Here is a 14527-nt window from a genome sequence, read left to right on the forward strand (position 1 = left end):
AGGCAAAAGACACAGCACTACCAGAAACACAAACATGCATGCATGTTCGTATGCTAAAACCGTGTCTAAACCAAACTAAATGCATCTTGACAACCTCGTTGAACTCTATGTAGCACTTAAACTCGTCCTTTCTTCATGCCATGCAAGTAATACATGGTACGTTCGGATATTATGTTTTAAATAAAAATATTCTTAGAGTTTTGTTTTTCTTTTTCATTAACTATTATTCTATAAGTAAATAGTTTTTTTAAAAAAAATTAATTTTCATAACTATTATTTTAGTTTATAAAAAGTGCTGATCTTTTATTTCAAAAATATCTTATTATATATATATATATAAAATTCTAAACATGTTTTTGATTTTAAAAAATAATTCATTCTTATTAAAAATACTGTTCCTTTACAACTTGTTCATATAATCAAATTGATACTAAATGAGTCTAATACGTGTATACAAGTTATAAATATTCTCATAGTTGAGTTTCATTTTTACGAATAAAAAAAATATAATCAAATTTTTTTATCCATTCAGTGTGACACTACTCATGCACACTGTTAGACTCCCTTGGTCCAATCTAAGGAATTTGATCCGTAAATATGTTACTTCATATTTAATTTTTAAAATTTACATGTATAAAAAAAGAATTATTAAAAATTGTCTTTGTTTTAACACTTGATTGCATTTATAAAATTAATTTCACTTGTCTGATGAGGTGGCATTCTAAGTGTACAATTGCTTGAATTTTTTTTTTTGAAACAATAATTATTTTTTATATATTTTGAGGAAAACTTTATAAAATAAGTTAGTATTTTTTATGCTGAACGAATCTGAATTATTTTCTCGTTTAACAGTTTTCCCAGTATCAAGCCATTTTTTTAATCCATAAGAATAATAAACTAAGTACCAGAAAATTTATAATATTCAGAGTCTACTTTACTAGCTAAGTCACCTCTTTCTCTTCAACACAGAATTGTTGCAAAATAACGAAGACGTTACTCCTATAAAAAAGATGGCATAAAATGAAAACAACCTACTGAAGATGAAGTGAATGTAAGAAATATATCAAGCCCTATTATTCACTGACAGTTGGAAAATTCGACTAAAGAAAGTATTTTTATTGGACCGTAAAAGATAAGTTTACTGCACCGTCTATACAGCTGAAGTTTTGAGTTTTCATCACTGATTAGTTCTGCTTCAATGTTAAGAATTGTCCACCACCTATGCTAAACGGCCTTTTACCTTTCTCCTTAGTCATTAAGTTCTAATATTTGTTAAGATTATAAATTTTATTGTAAAATCTGCCTATAAAAATCACACCATGTACAGAGCATTGAGTAAAAAAATTCCAATCAGTGGGCGAATTCAAAATCAAATTCTCATTAATGCAGCTATAAGAGTAGACAATAAGATTGATAGACTTTAATATTTACAAGTTATTTTACATTTCAAAAATTCAGATTTTCCTTTCGGTGAAAGAATCACTGTTAATTAGAAAACAAAGGTCAAAAGCTTTCCCAGTACCTTGGGAAGTTGGTTTTGAACTTCAGAAATGGAGACTCCTAGATTACATTGATGCCCTATAAAAAAGTCGAGGAAAAATAAGAAAAAATAAGCAAGTATGAGAGTTATCGGACCAAATGATATTGTACATAATTTCAAAAAAAGGTACCCACCATGTTTGCCGACATTTGACAGCTTCATGGCGAACAGCTCTCTTTGAATCGTCAAGACACTTTGATATTGCTCGTAGAACCTAATATAATCAAATATGAAATAGTAACGAAAATACATTTAACACCCAGGTTTCAAAAAAATGAAAATATAAAAAAAGATATCAACACCACACAATTCTATGAACAAGTTGATTCAAACATTGAACACAACTTGGAATGTGAATCAAGTACAAGAGCATTCTATTCAAGTCATGATAGGAAGATCAATAAGAATATCTATCAAAAGCTGATATTCATCCTTTCAAGCTAAAAGCATGACAAACCTGTGTCCTCATAGGATAGATACGGGCGTGGGGCAACTCAGACAAGGCAACAAGACATTGAATAGCTGTCTCTCGAACAAGCTGCAAAAGTAGGTGAGGAGAAATCAACCATTAACATTATTGTGGACTTTGATTGGTCTTGTTAAAGGAGAAAGAACAGAGGCTTATTGCACTTATTGCAAATAAATGGAGGATATTTGATTTCCTCTAAATCAGTGATTATGTGCCTATAAACTATATTTATTACAATGAATGCAGAATATCAATACTGATTCTCTACATTCCCCCTCAAGCTGGAGCATAAGCGTCAAGCTTGTTATAAATATAACCAATTCTTGGTCCCCTTAGAGACTAGGTGAAGATATCTGCCAACTGATCACTATAGTTAACAAATCTTGTAATATCTCCCGATTCAATCTTTTATCTGATAAAATGACAATCCACCTCAATATGTTTGGTCCTCTAATGAAAGATTGGATTGGAGGCAATATGTAAAGCTGCTTGATTGTCACATATTAGTGTCATTTGTGTATCCTCTTCAAACTTGAGCTCTCAAATAAGTTGTTTCAGCCATATGAGCTCACAAGTTACCAAAGCCATGGCCCTGTATTCTGCTTCAGCACTTGATTTGGCTACAACACTTTGCTTCTTACTTTTCCAAGATATCAAGTTTCCTCCAATCAATACACAATATCCTGATGTCTATCACTAGGTGACCCCACTCAATCTGCATCTGAATAGCCAATAATTTGAGAATGTCCCTTATCTTCGTAAATGAGACCTTTTCCAGGAGCACTCTTAGTTTATTTCAGGATTCAACTGACTGCATTCCAACGATCCTGGCAGGGAGAGTTCAGGAACTGACTCACCACGCTCACTGCAAAGGCAATATCAGGAAGAGTGACTGCGAGGTAGTTCAGTTTCCCAACCAATCTTCTATATCTTCCAGGGTCTGAGAATGGTTCCACCTGATCTGGTGACAGTTTTACACTAGGATCCATAGGAGTGCCTACTGGCTTGGAATTTAACAGGCCTGTTTCTTCCAGGATGTCAAGGGCATATTTCCTCTGTGAGATCACCACACCATCCTTGGATTGAGCAACTTTGATACCAAGAAAATACCGAAGCTTACCAAGGTCTTTAGTCTGGAATTGGCGACAGAGGTACTGCTTCAATTTTGTAATGCCATGTTGATCACTACCTGTTATTACAATATCATCTACATAGACAATGAGGTAGATGCATCCCTGAGGTGAGTGGCGGTAGAAGACAGAGTGGTTGGCTTCACTGCGAATCATATCAAATTGCTGCACCTCAGTACGAAAACAGCCAAACCAGGCTCGATGGGACTGTTTAAGTCTGTATAAAGACCTGTGAAGCCAACACACCATGTTCCATTATTCCCCCAGAGCAACAAAACCTGGTGGTTACTCCATATAAACCTTTTTCTCAAGATCGCCATGTAAGAAAGCATTCTTTATGTCAAGTTGAAAGAGAGGCCAATGCCAGATGGCAGCCATAGACAAAAGAAGACGAATAGAAGCCATTTTGGCTATTGGAGAGAAATTATTTGTGTAGTCCTATACCCTTGAGTGTAACCTTTTGCCACCAAATGTGCCTTGAAACGATCAATGGTTCCATCAGGGCCACCAAACAACGAATTTCCAAGGCGGAAGAGAGACTAGTTCCCATGTGCCACTACACTGAAGTGCACACATCTCATCAATCATTGCTTGCCGCCACTCCAGGTGAGACAATGCTTCACTTGGAGAATTAGGGATGGATACAAAAGACAAACAAGTATAATGCATGTGGTGGCGGAGGCGGCGATTGCTGAAAAATGAATGAACAGAGTGCCCCGATGAAGGACGCTTAAGGAGGTCGAACCGTATGCAAGTGGTTTGCCAAAAAGAAAAATAAAATTATTACTAGGGACAGTGGGTCCACGAGATAGCACAATTATCGAGGTGCCTCCGTCAGACTCTAGATACCATGTTAAAGTAGAAAGAGGCATATTGAAACTGAAACCGTGTGTCTAAATACAGCACGGTTCTGAGTTTATATAGGCTTATTGCACTTATTACAAATAAATGGAGGATATTTGATTTCCTCTAAATCAGTGATTATGTACCTATAACCTATATTTATTACAATGAATGCAGAATATCAACACTGATTCTCAACAGGTCTAAAAGACAATAAGATGGAAACAAAGTGGTGAAAGGGGTCTAAAGGTTTCGGCCGGCATTGTTGAGCATAAACTTTGCTAAGTAAAATTAGTGTAAGTAATGTAAGTTTTACTGATGCACCTTGTCTTTGGACTAGGGCAAAACCCAACAATAAATATGTGCCAAGAGTTCAGGCCCCTCCAGCTGGCCCTAATGTAGCCCAAAACTGCAAACATGTTTAGACTATTTAAACTGGAATGTTGTCCCTGTAGTTCAAGTGCTAGCTAGCGGGACAGCAAGCTAAATGGGCAGGGGTTCCAAACTTGCCATCCCCAATACCCCACCCCCTAGTTCAATAAAAGAAAAAACAAAAACTGGCAAGTCTAAAAGGCAATAAAAGTAACTTCATAAACAAATTAAGTCATCAAATTTCAGCAGTAAATAACTAGTACAGGGAAATCCTCATACCATCTTATGAGGGTAACCCACAAGCTTAATCAGACAATTGATGATAATGTGTGCATTCTCAACGACAGCTTCTTGTCCTGCATACATGAACATAGTTTACACAAGACAGCATATTTATAGGTCACTCATTCTTGCCAAAAATTACATTATCATCACCACCTTCATCCCCAACACAATTGTGAATAGCATGTCAATGCTTTCTTTGTGAAAACAAGAAGCTATAGAAAGACAAGTGCAAATACCAGACATTACCCCAGAATTTTGCATCAGGTATATAATGACTGATGATGATCAAGGTCATCATGAAAATATTGATTCACAAGTAATCCTTATAAAGAACCAATTTCTTTCCCACAAAGGAATCATAAAAAGAAACCAAAAAGGAAAACAAACTGAATCACAGTATGAGAACTTGAAATATACACTAAGCCATACACCAATATCTTAACCCTGAACATTCAATTAAAACAACATTAAATAATACTATAAGCATGATAATTACCATTTTTCTCCATCAATATCCCAGATAAGACTAGCAGCAGACCATATAACATATCTTTATCTTGGATTTCTGTCAACATGGACAAGCAATCCAGTAGAACTGGTATAAGCTGCAAAATTTGCCAGGGAACTTAGTTTCGTAAAAGTAGAATAACTGGAATCTGACAAATATAACACATGTAATTACTGGAAAGTTGAAATTTCTCAAACTAACCTTTTTAGCTTCACTCACTATAGCAACCATTGGAGTATCAGACATGATATGTGCAAAAGCTCGATACAAAAAGGATCTGAGATTGTATAAAACAGCAATTTAGACATTTGTAGAGGGAAGGGAAATGGTATAAGACAAAATTCCCAGTCAAAACAGGTCATTGGAAATTCCACAATACTGCAGCTTTGAATGCATATGGGGGACCTTGCACACAATTTTAGTCAACTAGGCATCAAAATAATAAAAATAAGCTACTAACAAATGTCACTGGGAGGAAAAATAGTTTTCTTTACGAGTGTGTTTATGTGTGTGAGAGAGAGAACAATACATCTACCTGGACAATGAGGAGTGAGATTTTGTAATGATCTGCTGCAAGATAGGCATCACAGAAGAGAAAAACCGCTGCTTATATAGAGGTCGTATTGTGGCATGAAATTTTCTGTTCAAACAAACTTCTGAATCACTCATAAGAACATGAAAAGCATCAGTAGCACATTTAATCACTAACAGGTCCTGAATCTGCTCTTCAGTATTTTCAAGTGAATCTTTGATCAAAGGCGAGGCACTTTTTGTGCCTGATATTAAGCACTCCATAAAAATCATAGTGATGTCTTTAATCTTTTCATGACCACGTAGAAGTAAACCTTTTCCCATCCACGAGAGTCCACAAATGGCATTGATTTGAAGCATTCTATCATTTGCAATGCCCAGGCATATATCAGTAAAAACCATTTCATTCCCATTACTTGTTCCATTACATCTCTGCAACATATCAGTACTAGAAAACGATATTTTTGTATTGAATATAGCATCCAGAGCTTCTTCCAAGGTAAGATCACTAGAGTTCTCTGCAGTGCTTGATGTTGAAACTAATTTGTTAAGTATGGAACCCAAGGCCTGTGCAACTGGAACAACACCTCTGAGGAGGGTTATTATAAATAGATGCACAAGTACTCTTATATTTGGAATGTATGTTTTAGGGCAAACTGCAATAACTACTGATGCAAATAATGAAATTATCCCTTCATCTCTAAGGGAAATGTCATATTTTCCAGGAGTTAGTGGTAATCTTTCAACTTCTTTAAGCTGAAAGTTAGTGTGTGAAGACAGTACACTGTAAGCTTTGCGAATTATAAGGTTTTGGCTCTCCACAGAACAACTCCCTACAGAAAGTCTCATCGCTTTCATCATTGCGTCAAGAAGACCCTGAAGTACAAACAGAAAAAAAATCACCATTACTACTTGGATTGTCTATTTAGTTGCATGTAAATAATAAATAGTACAGGATTTTAACTATACTCATAAAATAATTAAGGAATACATGTGGGTCACAGCTATATAAACCTTTCCCTCGAATGGGGTACTCAAATCCATGCAATTTCCAGCTTGACTCCAAATGTCCACAGCAAATTGCATCACAAAGTCCTCTGAACCTCCATTTTCATGGATCCTACACAGATTCAATTATATTGGTAACAATTGATAAGCTGAAAGAGCTATTAGGCTGTCCTTCCTCATTTCTAATACAATATATCAGGTATTTTCATATCTTAATGAAGACAATTCAAATAGTCACAGCATAAGCAAAGTGAATATAAGTCCTGAAGAGCTGAATACCATGGGAGCAACTGGCAAGAATAGCATTCCAAAAGCTGAACAGCAATTTCAGAAGATCTTAAATTTCTATGGACCTAGTTGAAAAAATGCCAGAAAGTTACAATCACATCCAAAAAAGTAAACCCACAATATTACAAGGATAAAAGGTAAGTAAAAATGTTTAAATAGCCAATGACAAAATAAACCTGAGGAGGGAGTATATAGGGAAATAACATTTTATAATGCCTTGAAAGAAGCAGATAGAGGATTGGAGTTATATACATACATAAACCTTAGATAGATTGGCAAATACTGCTCTTCCCAACCCTTGAAGAATTGTTAGCATATTTTTCATTCCCGTCTTGCCTATATTCAACAATGCTTCCACTTTAAGTGAAAAAGACAGAGTAATATCGTCAAGTGACAGAATTTCCACAATTTTTTCTACAACTAAATTCCTGTAGCTCATAGCTTTTTCAGACTCACAAAACTTCTGAAAAAATGAGCCGACATGATGTAATGCTTTCAATGCTGCTTCCCACAATATTGTTTTGTTGAAATCTTCTATGATAATTGACATGAATTTCTTCAAAATATTCTCAAATATTGACTTTTGTATTGGAAAAACATCTGAATGAAACATGGCAAGTATCTGTAAACCCTTCACTGCAAATCAGTACCAAGAACCAAAAAGAAATCAGTAATGTGAAGATATAATAATAAACTCACAAGGTCATGAACTCATGATTCAAATAAGTGGGCGTCAGGGAAAAAAATACATGGACTAAAAATAATGACTTCAAATTTTAGAGGGATGAAAAACAGAAAAATTGTTTAGAGACAACCGAAATTCATTCATTTTATAGGGACAAAACACATTCAACCCATAAATACATAATATTCAAGATGCATTCTCATAGATAGCCTCTTGGCAGGAGTACCATTGAACAAAAAATGATTAAAATTCAGGAAATAAACCTAAGTATTTTAAAAATGTTATACTCAAATAAAAAGAGCATGCACCTCCAACGTATGTATCTGGATCAAGAGGGCCTCTGTCAGCACTTACTGCCAAGACTGAACCAAAGGCATTAAATAATGGGGTTGAAAAACTATGAAGCATAGTGCAACAAGTCTCATGCTCAAAAACATATTGCAGAGCTGGTTCCTCAGACCCAACAATTAACTCCCTGCATCCTGCAAGTAGTTCAATGCAGAGATAAAGGAATCCAAACTTGAGTCTCTGAGAGGGGGAAATATCACCATTTGGAAACCTAACAGAAAATCCCAAATTATCCATCATTCTGGTGAAAAGACTTTCAAACATGGCATTACAAGAAGAAATGGTAGTCTTGGAAGTAATATACAGAATACGACCAATAGCATGTAGTTTCTTCTTTTCTTGCACAGGAATAGCATCATAAGTCTCATAAGAGGTAATGGTGCTGAAAATAGTGTTGACATCCTCGTCATCAATTATCAAGCTAACCAACAAACTACTATTTTGCGCAATAAGCTGCTGAAGGAGGGACAGAGCTTCTATCACAAATTCATTCTCTGGGAAGCCAATACCATCTACAGGTGCTATAGTAAAAGAAAAATCTGGCTCCCCCAAATAAGTAGATAGGGTGTCTTTTAATGAAGACCAAATAGCCCCGGCATATTTTGCAATTCTCTCTGCCCCATACTTGGAAGAGCACACTCTAAGATATTTTAAGGAATCGATCTGAATGCATAGAAAACCAACACAGAAAATATGAATGATAAAGTTAAAAAATAATAAAGGTGATTACACAGATATTTAGCATCAAAGATATAATGATAATCTATTAATACCAACCTTTGCAGAATGCAGTGAAGAAGAAAGTTTCTCAAGAAGCAGAGGAATGACAAACGGCTCAAAGAGAGGTGTAGAAGAGAATGCAGACTGCAGAAAAGTAAAATAATTAGCTTACATTATAAAACATGGATGAAATAACATATATTCACCAGTTTTTATATGCAATATATACAATAATGTCACAGATTTCAATTGCATCTGAGAAATATCAGAGGTGCTCCTTTGTTTAAGGACAAGGGTAAGCCTGAATTGCATCCTTATGTGTATATGTTTGTGTAATTTTGTATTTCGTTTATTTTATTAGGTAAAGGAAACAGAATAGGAATTCAAGGGATATACCTAAAAAGGACAACAATAAAAACTAGAGTTATTTGACCAAGCCGGGTGATCTAATATATGTCACTCCACAATCTAATGTATAACACCACTAATAAGTTCATGCAGCAATTCAGAGCATTAAAAGCGGTTGAAAGGTATAAGTTGTTACATGCCTTAAACAATAAATGTAGTTTTCAAGTAAGGAAAATTCCATAGTTACTGATTTCTGAAATTTCCCAGATTGCACAGTATGAAATATGTAACCTCTATAGAGGGAAAACCTAAATATAAAACCTTGGCTTGAATAATGGATATTAGTGGTACTGGGCATTTCCGATTTCAGTTGATACTTGATGCAGAAAGCATTTATATGCTACCCAATACATTAAGGATTTGCATGGTTCTCCCCCATGGAAAATCAATTTAAAAGAGAAGGAAGGAATGGAAATCTACTGATCTAGATGTAAAAATCAGTCCTTTAAGAAAGCAGCATAACTGTATGTGGACTTTGATAATCATTGATAAGTCTTTTAAGGCCACCAACTCTTAATTAGGGATATTTGCCTCCAAAAATTAAATAAAATAAGCATTTAACTTGAAACCCTGGAATTTCAGGTGGTTATCTGCAGAGCCTTGTGAGGTTTTTGCAAAATTGCTATCTATCTTCAAAAAGAAAGCACAAGCAAAGAAAACCATAAACCTGTTCTACTATAACCTTCAATTTTATAATCCTGAATTCTTGGTATAAAATCCAGACATTTTGGAGATTTTTTTTAATTAAAAAATGAAAGAGGCGAGAGGGGAGAATGAAATATGGAGGAACGAATTTAAAATTTCCAGAGGTTCACAACAAAGAGTAAATGACTAATTGTAAGAAAATGCAGCCAATAAAAGTAAATCACCACATACCATCAGAGAGGTTGACAGGTCATCTCTTTGCACATGAGTATCTCCACTACTTGGCTGGGAAAGGAACAAAGATTACAGATAAATAAAGCAATGTGAGAATAGATATATTAAGATGTTCCACAATCCACATTGATTAGAAATATAGCCAAAAAATTCCTTATTAGACTTGGGCAACCCTTCCCCCTTAAGCTAGCCTTTGAGAGAGAGTTGAGCTAGGTCCATTATTGAATCAAAGCCTATCCAGTTTTAATATTGGACCACCCATAGATATCCAGTCCTAAAAACTTCATGCTTTAGAAGTCTAGTCTTGAACATTAGAGGGACATTAGAGGGGTGTTAAGCTGTCTCGCATTGACTAGGGAATAGGGATATGGCCAGAATACTCATGAGACCTGGGAAATTCTCCCCCATAGAGCTAGCTTTTGGGAATGAGTTAAGCCAGTCCATTTCTGACAGGATATTTACACAGAACATGCCCATCTTGTCAGTCTTTCAACACCAATATAATACGAAGTCCAAATAGGTGTGAAACAGGTCTGCATGCACTCATACCTACCAAATTCTTAGTGTCTCACTCATACATGCTTAAGTGTTGTACCGCAAATTAGCAATCGGTATATAGAAACAAAAGATGTTCAATAGAGAAATATATGTGAAAGATTAAGCTTACATGTGTAAAGTGAATGGGAAAGTAAGGTTCTAAAATATCAAAAACATCCTTTGCATAGCTTGCAAGTAGACTAGATGAATCTGGATTTAATTGTGCCAAAGATGCAACAATATGAAAAGCAAGCTTTAAACAATCTGGATCCTTTTCTGCATCTATGGCTTCACAAATTCCATAAATAAGGTCCTCCCCCTGCAAGAGAGTCAAGAAACGAGTTATAGAGATAAAAGTCAGGGGGGGAGGGGACATCAATATCGTAAAAAGAGGTATCAGCAACAAATTTAATTGATAAAATATTTTATATAATTATGAGTAAAAACTGGCTTACATATATTACATCTTTAGGATCATAAAATGTAAGTCAGATCTTGACCATCATATTTTTGTTCCTTTTATTAGTTGGATATCTTATCCTCTGCTCTTGTACTTCATCATTTTATACCCCCAATGATACACTGCTATTTTCAAATACTGCAGTCACATGACCACATTTGAGAGCTAAATGCTTCTGTAAATATTTTTTTAAGTTCTCAAGATATTAAAAAAACACAATTTATTTTCCCAAAATAAGCTAATCCAAACACGCTCCACTCACATAAAAGTTAATTAACAGTACAAGAATTCACATTTTTCAAACATATGACTTTATATTCAATCATGAAAAACAGTTATTGTATAACAAAATGGGATTGCAATGAAACAGTTATTGTATAACAAAAGAAGACTAAAGATCTACTAAGCATAGAGAATTCATATGATGTTTAATTATGTATTCATGGTGATAAAATGAGACACCAATCACCACGATAGTTGTTGTATAGACTTGTCCAACTTATATTTGCTTCACAGCTATGATGTCTTCAGCTAAAGCTATACCTGAGAAACTCACTGGTTATATTTTGTATATACAGGGAAGTGGTGGCAGAAGGAAAGGAGACTGGTTGTATCAAAAACATAAATCTAAAGTCTTAACATACATTTGAAGCTGAGAAATAACATTAATATCATCAAACAGAATAATAAATATTCAGGAGTTTCATTTTCTTTTAGTTTTATCCATTGACATTCTTATATAGGAGTTTAGGGAAGTTAGGACTACCAGTGTAGTAACTGCATCAAAGTAGCGTTCTAGCAGGCAATCAAGCAGTTCAAAGCACAGCTGCAGTATTGAAACAAAGAAAGCAAAGGTGAGATGATTAGCATGCGATCAAAAGGGGGAAGAATTACAAAAGAACTCTACAAAAATATTTAAAATAACCGGAACAATAAACACTGAGTCAGATTAATTGTTAAGAAAATTGAAGCCAATATATAATATAATAGATCCAGGTGGTTATTTTTATTCTTAACAGGGTTCTTTTTCTTAAATTCTCTTTCTCATGACCAAAATTTAATGTCGTTTCTGATTTTGGAAAATTCTACTTTGTGCAGCAGAAGCTTTAAATGCCATAAAATAATTTACCTTCCTGTCATACTGCCCTAAAGATTGAACTTGCATGTATTGTAAAAAAGACTGAGCAATGGTTGTGGCATCACTATCCGTTACCATACCCACAACACTTTTTCTCCTTATCAGTGCCAAGCAACCGACAAGTGCACCTTGTACTGCTCGCCAATCTGCCTGATTATAAATAACATTATATTGTTCATGCTATTAGAAAATATCGGGACAAAGTTAGCTATGGTTAAAGAGATCATGATCACCAATCAACAGTTATGTAAAGTAAGAATTGCAAAAGGATCCTGTTCAATCACCAATGCTCAAGGCTCAAGAAGCACAAGAATTTCATAAAATATCAAAAGCCAAAACAAAACTTGAGGCACTTAAGAAAACTATCAGGCTTGATGAAATGCATCACAAACTCTTAATTTTTTTCAAATTAATAAAGGATACAAATACATACAGTCTCAGGATGTTATCTGTGAGGAAGAGTTTTAATAATTTAAAGCTTATAAACAAAGCATCAAATCTCTCAATCTCCACCATGAAATCAGCCCAATCCAATCAAAATTTGGACCATAAATGCTATCCCCGAGATATGAAAATATGAATGGAAAAGGACTTGAAGCAATAAACAGCGGGAATAACAAAGCCATTGACAGATACTAACTAGAACAGAAATTTAGGAATTTTTCAGATCATAAGCTTTAAAAAAAAGTGATGTAGTAAAAGAAACATTCATACTGACCAGTCTGTCCTTGAAGAATCCAACCAAGCTATGTATAGTTGCACTGTTAAGAGGTTTTGATTCAATACGAGTCATTACCTCTGCTAGAAGAAGAATTCCTGGAGAAGATTTTCCAAGAGACATTCGATAATAAAATAGTCCATAGTCGTTTAATGACATACAATTTAAATTACATCCATGATCCATACGTTAGCACGTGCAGAGAGCATGTCTTTGTGCTCGCAAGAGAACACAATATGTGCGTGTTAATATGTACAAAATTTCAGCAGCATAAAATTTAAGGTGGAGAGAAAGAGAATTCAATCGAATATGCGATGGAACTAAAATAGCCTCCTGCCGACATCTAATTCATCACAAATTTAGATTGGTTCACTTCCCTCATTAGTGATTTGCCCGTGACTATAATATATACAGAACTATGCTGCTAGCTTTAAAAAAAAAAAAAAAAAAAAAAGCGCACCTCTTGCACGAACAACGTTATCTGTTGTGGTCAAATACATCTCCAACTCTCTAACCTAGATATTGAAACAGGAAAAACAAATTAGGCCAGAAAGAATACATGAAAAAATTCTACTACTTTTTCGTGTTTGAAAAAAAAAACGACGAAGAGAGAAAGCGAAGTGAAAGGTACCAGTGCTTCTAGAGGTAAGGCATCAGTGTTCACGAGAGATGCAACTGCGTTCAAACTTGAAGCCTGTAATAGAAAAGCAACCACGTAGATTGTTAAAATAGGAGAGAAATAGGAATGAATTAGAAGTAGGGAGAAAGGAATGGACCTGCTGAGCGGGAGTAGAAGAAGAGTCGACATAGGACTCAATGTGGCGAGTTAATTGAGTGGTTTCCGCCATCGCAGAGAATTGAGGGTTTTAGAATTGCAGTGAGATAATGTACTGTAGGGTTTAAGAAGGATGTTTCATAGCTGATTGACTACAGATAAGGAAAACCGTTGGATCTGGGCTGTGACATCCGTGTGCTTGCTAATAAAAAAGAATATTTGTAGTTAAATTTGTCCAGGCTAGACTAGAGTCTACAAGTACTCTTTTTATTTAGGTCGGCCTGGAAATTTAACTTGTCTAATATAAAAAAAGTCTCCAAAATTCTATACACAAAATAAATAATTATATTTATATAGCTAAAATTTATAGTAAGTAAATATTTTAAATTTATTATAAATAATTTATATTATGATGAAAAGTTATTTTTATTTATTTGTAACTTATTTTAAAAGAACCATTTAAATTAATTTAAAAATTGAGATGGAAAAAGATATATATATATATATATATATATATATATAGAGAGAGAGAGAGAGAGAGAGAGAGAGAGAGAGAAGTTGTCGTTTTTTTGAAGCAGAAAGAAACAGATAAGTTGTTAAACAAATTAAGTATTGTTTTAAAAATTTAAGTAAAATATAAAGATTACAAATTGAAAATATTGAAGAGAATAATATATCTAAAATTATACTAAAGACATGCTAAATTAATTTAAATAAATGTAAAAGTATTTAATTTTATAAAAAAAATATATACATAATTAAATTAAAGGAGTTTAAATTTAAATTTAAAAAAGTAAAAATAATATGTACCATTCTTACAAAACTAAAAAATAGTCACTCCAAATATAATATAGTCTAACTAGTTTTGTGTGTGTGTGTGTGAAA

General features: G+C 34.3%; 1 protein-coding gene across 4 annotated transcripts; it reads right to left on the reverse strand.

Moving 5' to 3' along the window:
* Positions 1-1398: 1398 nt before the first annotated feature.
* On the reverse strand, positions 1399-13854 carry LOC100788537 (MMS19 nucleotide excision repair protein homolog). Of its 4 annotated transcripts, XM_041009774.1 has the most exons (21): positions 13644-13854; positions 13499-13561; positions 13328-13382; positions 12868-12965; positions 12141-12299; positions 11778-11837; positions 10682-10870; positions 10012-10065; positions 8785-8871; positions 7968-8670; positions 7431-7610; positions 7231-7331; positions 6966-7039; positions 6693-6798; positions 5683-6554; positions 5349-5424; positions 5136-5244; positions 4634-4710; positions 1998-2078; positions 1675-1754; positions 1399-1578 (listed from the first exon to the last, which is right to left on the reverse strand). In XM_041009774.1, exons 1-21 carry the CDS (start codon positions 13713-13715, stop codon positions 1566-1568), a joined length of 3309 nt encoding a protein of 1102 aa, XP_040865708.1. In that variant the 5' UTR covers positions 13716-13854; the 3' UTR covers positions 1399-1565. The 4 variants fall into 4 exon arrangements, with proteins under 4 accessions (XP_040865708.1, XP_006597167.1, XP_003546956.1 ...); XM_006597104.4 differs by having other exon boundaries at positions 7237-7610; XM_003546908.5 differs by having other exon boundaries at positions 7231-7610.
* Positions 13855-14527: the final 673 nt, after the last annotated feature.

The sequence above is a fragment of the Glycine max genome, chromosome 15 (genome assembly GCF_000004515.6).
Source record: "Glycine max cultivar Williams 82 chromosome 15, Glycine_max_v4.0, whole genome shotgun sequence".
In the NCBI taxonomy this organism is placed as follows: Eukaryota; Viridiplantae; Streptophyta; class Magnoliopsida; order Fabales; family Fabaceae; genus Glycine; species Glycine max.